The sequence below is a fragment of the Papio anubis genome, chromosome 14 (genome assembly GCF_008728515.1).
Source record: "Papio anubis isolate 15944 chromosome 14, Panubis1.0, whole genome shotgun sequence".
NCBI classification, from domain to species: Eukaryota; Metazoa; Chordata; class Mammalia; order Primates; family Cercopithecidae; genus Papio; species Papio anubis.
In genome coordinates, this window is record NC_044989.1 from 33,537,141 (window position 1) to 33,544,470 (window position 7,330).

Genomic DNA, 7,330 nt, shown 5'->3' on the forward strand with positions numbered 1-7,330 from the left:
TGTGTTTTTGGGAGTGAAAAGTACCTGACTTCCAGAACACAGAGGCTTGATTCCTTCCTTTCAGATGGCTCTGCAGCAACTGAGAACAAAAAAAAGCACAAATTAATTTCCCAGCTGGTCACCCTGCTGTATAATATTTTCAATAAGTCACGTCGTAAACACTCAATCCACATTTGCTGAATGCACTGGATTCTAACACTATATAAGAAACTCCTTTAATATACAGATAACATTTTTAATTAGCACTTTGCATAAATGGTTGGGCTAGAGGCCTTAAAAATTTGTGGTCTGGAAAGTAAAATTAAACATTACCTTTAACTTCACTGTTTTTAATATTCTTAATTTGTCTGAAACATTTTCCACACAAAACTGGCCTATTTCTATGTGGCTGACTGAAGATACTAAGCTCATATAGGATTTAGCTTTGATATTTTATTTTCTTTAGCTTGCAAACAGAAATATTTATTTTGTTTGCCCAAAACATATACTCACAGTCAGATTTGGGGGTATGTAAGCATTGTGTTTATAGGCAAAGAATGATCAAGTATCTGCATCTCTCTGTTCCTCTCTGGGATTTACTGTCAAAAGCCCATGCTTGCCTAGTCACAGTATCGCCTGGTCAGTTCAGCTTCTGTGGAAGTCTGTTATTTTCCTTGATTTCTGGGGTTAGAATGAGTGACCACAAACACATTCTGTCTCCCAGGATACAAGCCTATTGAGGTTGCTGGAAAATGAGCACAATTAGGATCAGCTCATTAACTGCAATGGTTTTCAGAGCATCACACTGAGCATGTAACCCTATGTGGTCAAAGACATTGCCCATTAGCCAGCATCTGGACAATCACCTTTCCATGTGGTTTCTCTGAAACATTTCACACTCTCTATAACTGAAGCAAAGAAAATAGAACACCTTTAATGAGCAATTACAATTAACACACCGACTCACTGAAAAGTCACAATTGTGATATGTTAGGTATTAGTGTATATATTTGTAATCATGTTTGATTTTGATTTTCTTTGTCTTACAGTTAGCACTTTTTCTAAGAAGATTTCTTGAGTATTTTCAGAAAGTAACTATAGTTCTGATTCAATATAGATTCAAAGAAGACTAGAGAGAGATATGTGGCACTGCCTATGACATTCTAGGTGGCCTTAGGCAAGCCATTTTACAGGTAATGAGGGGCTGGGCTAAATCAGTGCTTCCCCATGATGGCTGAAAAATTAAAAATCCCCTTGGGAGCTTTTAAAAGTACCATTTTTCAGGTACTACCCCAGATCAATTAAATCAGACATTGTGGGGTGGGAGCTGGCATTGTATTATTTAATAGCTTCTCAAAATGATTTTACTGTGCAGCCAGGACTGAGACCATTAGACTGGATGATCTATACATGTTTTACCAGCTTTCACAGTCTATGAATTATTTCAGCGTGTTTTCCCTGGAAGAAAGTTTGTATTATACTGCAGTCTTTTTATTCAAATTTTTGGTGGCATTTCCCTTGTTTATTTCTCAATGTAAACATTATTTAGGTAATCTGAAGAAATAAACATCAAAATTTTGTACTTGAGGTTTCTAACAACACAGAGCTGGAGAGGAGGGCATTTTTGGTGTTAGCTGGGCTGTGAGTCTATATGCAAATGAGGGGTGGTCTCCAATGCCTGTCAGTTACTCCACCAGTGTGTCTGTGACCCAAGGGCCTGGCTGACTCCCTCAAGGGTAGTCCTGCCTCAGCACTAAGATTAGGACCCAGAATCATCTGAGCACTACTGAATAGAAGTCCTTTAACTTGACATGTAAGAATCATTGCACAGAACTCCAAGCGTGAAGGATGCTAGGTGGTGCTAATGTGCAGCTGGGTTGAGAAACATTGACCACACTAATACAATCTAATTTCTTATAAAATGTAAAATATAATTGGCACCTTGTAATTTAATTACCATATGTATAGCATAAGACTAGCTGTGTAGTTTAGGCTAGTTAAATGTGTTCTCTGTGCCAGAATTTTGATCTGTAACATGGAGCTAATAATAGTACCTTTTAATTGGATTATAGTGAAGCTTAGTTGAGATGATTGAGGAAATGAGCTTAATTTAGTGCCTGGAACATGGTAAACACTCAAAAATGTTACCTATTATTACTAAAACTATACTATCACTATTGTTATATTATTATTTTTTCCGTTTTTTACCTTTATATTGATATTTAAAAAAACATTATGGATGTGGGTGTCAGGGAAGGTGCAAGCTTTCTTTTCTATGATTAACAGCAGGAGCTGATGGGAACCAAAAGTTCCAGGGGATTAAAAAATATATACATATATATATATACACACACACACAAAAACACACATTTATATATACTGCACTATGCATGTGAGTCCCAGAGAAGCAGGAAGCAGCAGCAAGAAGCAACTAGCACACAGCAACACCTGGGTATTTGCACCACACACTCAAGCAAAGCCATTCCTCTGGCTAGGGCAGCAGCAATCCTCACCTTCACATCAGCTCACAATAGAGAAAAAAGAAACCTCCTTTGTTTTTTTGAGACTGAGTTTCGCTCTTGTTGCCCAGGCTAGAGTGCAATAGCATGATCTTAGCTCACTGCAACCTCCACCTCCCACTTTCAAACAAGCGATTCTTGTCCCTCAGCCTCCCAGGTAGCCGGGATTACAGGGGTCCGCCACCATGCCTGGCTAATTTTTGTATTTTTAGTAGAGATGGGGTTTTACCATGTTGGCCAGGCTGATCTCAAACTCCTGACATCAGGTGATCCACCCACCTTGGCCTCCCAAAGTGCTGGGATTACAGGTATGAGACACTGTGACCAGCTTTTTTTTGAGACAGTGTCTGGCTTTGTTGCCCAAGCTGGAGTGCAGTGGCACAATCTCGGCTCACTGCAACTCTACCTCCTGGGTTCAAGTCAGTCTCCTGCCTAAGCCTCCCAAGTAGCTGGGACTACAGGCACCCTCCACCATGCCGGGCTAATTTTTGTATTTTTAGTAGAGACAAATTTTTGCCACGTTGCTCAGGCTGGTCTCGAACTTGTGACCTCAAGTGATCCACCCACTTCGGCCTCCCAAAGTGCTGGGATTACAGGTGTGAGCCACCCTGCCAGACTGAAACTTTTTTTTTTTTTTTTTTTTTTTTTTTAAGGGCCACCCAGTAATTTCTGCCCTCATGACCAGGAAACAGAAAAGAAAGAAAGAAAAAACCCCAAGCTGATACTGCCTTGAAGGCCGGCAGTGGCCATTTTCTCCTCTCTGCCAAAGCAGGACATGTTGTTTATTCATTTATTTACTTATTATCTCTTTCCACACGTTCTGAAGGACACTGTGTTAAAAGTTAAAAGGACACAGTGTTAAAAGTTATTTTTAACACTGAGGCTGGAAGGCCACGTTATTGTCCCTCACAAATACTTCAAACAGTTGTCTTCAAGATCCTATGGTTCTTTGCCTGACATTTTTTTTTTTGATACCGTGAAGAACAGGAGGAATGAAAGGGATCCATCCCTTGCTTCCTTTAAGATGGTCTCTAGGCAATGGGTTTTCTATAAGTCTGGCACAAATTCTGGAGCCAATCTCTGGCAAAGCAGAGTGCCAGGCAAGGCCTAGGGACCCAGGGTCTGTGCTTAAAGCCTCTCGCTCACTGGAAATTACTGACCTCCAGAGATACACAAATATTTTTTAATTTAAAGGGGAGATGCACAGCACACCTTCCTCCACTGGGAGAAAGGGGGCCCAATTCCCACTCCCCCAAACACACACAGGTACACATTGACTAAGGCACAGCTAGGGCAGGGGTGGGCAGAAGGCCCCTTGGGAGGACGTGGCACTGACAGCTGCAAGGGGTGTGGAGATCTGGAGCTCATCACCTCTGGAGGTGCGTGGGGGCAGGAGAAGAAAAGCCTCAGGGCTCCCAAGGAAATAGGAGAAGATGGTTGGGAAACAGGCAGATGAGAAAACCAAAAGCAAACCTAGAAAAGAGATGAGGAAGGAAAGAAGAGAGTGGAAAAAGAGAAACAGCTTAGGGGTGAAAACAGGTTGTGGGCAACAGAACAAAATAGCAAGGAAACAGCAGAGGAAAGGGAAGAACATACATCAGAGAACTGGGAAAGAGTGCGATGAATTGGGAAGGAAAGAAAAAGGGGGAGGAGGGGAGATAGGGAAGAAGAAAACACAGGAAATGAATACTCAGTAAGAAAACTCGGGAAAGAAGGATGAAGAGGTTGGAGAGGCAAATGGGGCCCCTTGGGAGTCTTAGACCTTGACAAAAACCAGGTGGGCAGAGTACACCAGGTCGCCCACATAGGCCAGCAAGTTGACGGCTGTCAGGATGGTCACAGCCAGTCGGCGGTCCCAGATACACACAAGGTAGGGGTTTCTGTCGCTGCAGCTCACATCTCTTGCCTGCCAGGACTGGACACCATAATTCTCGTTGAACTGGTAGAGGGGCCAGAGGACAAGGGCAGTGGCATAGAGGAGGACGGACAGCAAGGCCAGCCCCAACAGGAAACTGTGGAAGGGGATGGGCAGCATGTTGGTGCAGTGTCCCAGGTTCAGCAGGATAGTGAGGGCTGCCAGGACGAAGCAGACGGTGTACACCACCACGCACCACTCCAGGGCCAGCCAGTTGTGGTACAGGTAGGGGCTGCTGATGAACACGAAGATGAGGCAGGCCACGAAGGTCTCCAGCACTTTCAGCAGCCCCGGCTCAGAGGCCATGTAGCCAGTGATCTCGCCGGGCCGGGCCCGGGTCCAGGCTACTTCGGTGGCGTAAGCTAGACACGCGATGCCAGAGAATACAGTGGCGGCGATAGCGTGGTCGCGGGAAGGGCCATGGGATAGGAACTGCACGTAGGTGATGGGGTAGATGATGGAGGCCGAGAGGCACAGGAGGGCCGCATAGCAGGTGATGGTGATGGGGCAGTTGCGTCAAAAAAAGGGGAAGCGGGCCTGGAACCCGCCCAGCTCCACGAGGAGTATGACCAAGGTCACGGCAAAGCAGAAACACCAGGTGAACATGGACCAGTTACCCATATATCCCCTCCAGGTGCCTGCGCTGGCTACCAGCGAGAAGGCCATGCAGGTGGACACCAGCTGCAGCAGGCGGAGGAGGCCCAGGGGCTGGGTCAGGGCCCTAGGGGACCCTATGACGGTGGGGGACCCCACGGTGGTTGTGACGGTTGGGTGGGTAACAGTCACCGGCATGGCGGCAGTCCCGGCTGAGGAACTCACAGAGAAAGGTCTGGCTGTGGAAACGGATTAAGTCACACACCTGGAAAAGGCTGGGAAAAGCGCCAGAGAGCGAGAGACAACGTCAGTATCCACTGGGACTGGGCTCCTCCCTCCCAGAACCCGACACCCCGCAGCACAGGAACAGAGCACCACCAAGTCCGGAAGAAGCCGGACCTTGACCAGGGGAAGTCCCGCCCATCTCCTTCCACGGCTTCCAGTACCTGTGTGGGCTGCGGTGGAGGGAACCCAGCGGAAGTGCACGGCGGCGGTAGGCGTGGGCGCGTGTGTGACGGTAACCCTGCTCTGGCAGGGACCAGGGGCAGGCGGTGGTAGCGGCAGGGCCTGGGGCGGCGCAGCGGGCCGGTGGCCCGGCAAGGCCCGGCTCTCCCTCCTTATAAAGGCTTCAAGTCAGCCTAAGTATTTTTAATTTTTAGTTTTTTTGAGATAGGGTCTCACCCTGTTGCCCAGGCTGGAGTGCAGTGGCACAATCAGGGCTTACTGCAGCCTTGACATCCCAGGCTTAGGTGATCCTCCAACTTCAGCCTCCCAGGTAGCTGGGACTACAGGCACCAGGCACCACAAATTGCCTGGCTAATTTTTTGTGTTTTTAGTAGAAGCGGGGTTTCGCCATGTTGCCCAGGCTGGTCTTGAACTCCTGGTCTCAAGTGATCCACCTACCTCAGCTTCCTAAAGTGCTGGGGTCAGAGGCGTTGGAACCAGAGCAACTTCATCTTGAATAGGAGCTGGGTTAAAAAAAAGGCTGAAACCTACTGGGCTGCATTCCCAGAGGTTAGGCATTCTAAGTCGCAGGATGAGACAGGAGGTCAGCCCAAGATATAGGTCATAAAGGCCTTGCTGATAAAACAGGTTGCTGTAAAGAAGCCTGCCAAAACCCACCAAAACCAAGATGGTGATGAAAGTGTCCTGGTCACCCTCACTGCCACACTCCCAACAGCGCCATGACAGTTTACAAATGCCATGGAAACCTCAGTAAGTTACCCTATATGGTCTAAAAAGGGGAGACATGAATAATCCACCCCTTGTTTTGCATATAATCAGAAAACCATAAAAGTAGTTAACCAGAAGCCCTCTGGGCTGCTCTGTGGAGTAGCCATTCTTTTATTCCTTTACTTTCCTAATCAACTTGCTTTCTTTGGAGTAGCCATGCGTTTATTCCTTTAATTTCCTGATCACCTTGCTTTCACTTTACTGTACAGACTCTTTGAATTATTTCTTGATCAAGATCCAAGAACCCTCTCTTGGGGTCCAGATCGCCAGATACCCCTTTCTGATAACGATGGGATTACAGGCAAGACTCACCATGCCTGGCTGTTGTTATTATTATTGATCTATGACCAAGACTTGCTCCAGGAAAATCTGCAGTCATTTTGTTGCTTGTCATTCTTTGAGGTTCACACCCAAAGCCTAGTCTCTAGGGGCCACAAGCTGTGGGGAAGTGGAGGGCTGAGAAGCCATGCACTCAGCTTCACCCTTTCTTTGCATCTGCTTTGTGCAACTCTACTCTCTGAGGCTATCTGTCCTTGGATGAATAAGTGCCCTGGCTCTCTTATAGACTCCAGTTTCAAAGTTCTTCATATTCATGCATTTGTTCATTCATAAATTCATTCATTTATGTACTTCCTCATTCAAAGCGATACTTATGAATTAAATATACTGAAAAGTTTCTTTCCTGAGGCAGAAATAATTTGTATTCAAGCATATAAACAGTTACGGTTTCATTCTCTGCTGTTTTGAGAGTGAAAGTATGTTTTTAAAAGAAAGATCTCAGAGAAAACTGCATGTTGATTCTTTGAGGCTGTGGAAGCAGTAAAGAAGCCAGCTAAATAAAACCCACCAAAACCAAGATGGTGATGAGAGTGTCCTGGTCGTCCTCACTGCTACACTCCCACAGGCACCATGACAGTTTACATATGCCGTGGAAACTCCCTCCCGGTCCAAACCATATGTGGGAGCAGTTGCCTCACTGGGGTACTGGGAGATACCAGCAGCACCCAGACTGCAGAGTCCAGCTTCTGCCCAGCACATGGCAGACACTTGCTCATGCTACTTCTCTTCACTGTATGTTTACATTAAACGA

At 46.1% G+C, this 7,330-nt stretch overlaps 2 protein-coding genes and 1 long non-coding RNA gene across 5 annotated transcripts in view; all 3 read right to left on the bottom strand.

Moving 5' to 3' along the window:
• The window catches only part of LOC101003100, a 93,126-nt gene extending 87,746 nt beyond the window's left edge, over positions 1–5,380 (bottom strand). For all 3 annotated transcript variants that reach the window (XR_636260.4, XR_636259.4, XR_001893986.3), the window contains exons 1-2: positions 5,273–5,380; positions 25–79 (exon numbers count right to left, since the gene is read on the bottom strand). This is a non-coding gene — a long non-coding RNA (uncharacterized LOC101003100). The remainder of the gene's footprint in view (positions 1–24; positions 80–5,272) is intronic.
• LOC116268505 (myeloid-associated differentiation marker-like) lies at positions 3,668–5,435 on the bottom strand. Its single transcript, XM_017947429.2, has one exon. It carries the CDS (start codon positions 4,717–4,719, stop codon positions 4,255–4,257), a length of 465 nt encoding a protein of 154 aa, XP_017802918.1. The 5' UTR covers positions 4,720–5,435; the 3' UTR covers positions 3,668–4,254.
• On the bottom strand, positions 4,930–5,205 carry LOC116270260 (myeloid-associated differentiation marker-like). The gene has a single exon (XM_031655069.1). It carries the CDS (start codon positions 5,203–5,205, stop codon positions 4,930–4,932), a length of 276 nt encoding a protein of 91 aa, XP_031510929.1.
• Positions 5,436–7,330: the final 1,895 nt, after the last annotated feature.

What these genes read in the sequence shown, in the direction of transcription:
- LOC116268505 (XM_017947429.2), bottom strand. Translation starts at nt 4,719, where the DNA reads ATGGCCTCTGAGCCGGGGCTGCTGAAAGTGCTGGAGACCTTCGTGGCC.
- LOC116270260 (XM_031655069.1), bottom strand. Translation starts at nt 5,205, where the DNA reads ATGCCGGTGACTGTTACCCACCCAACCGTCACAACCACCGTGGGGTCC.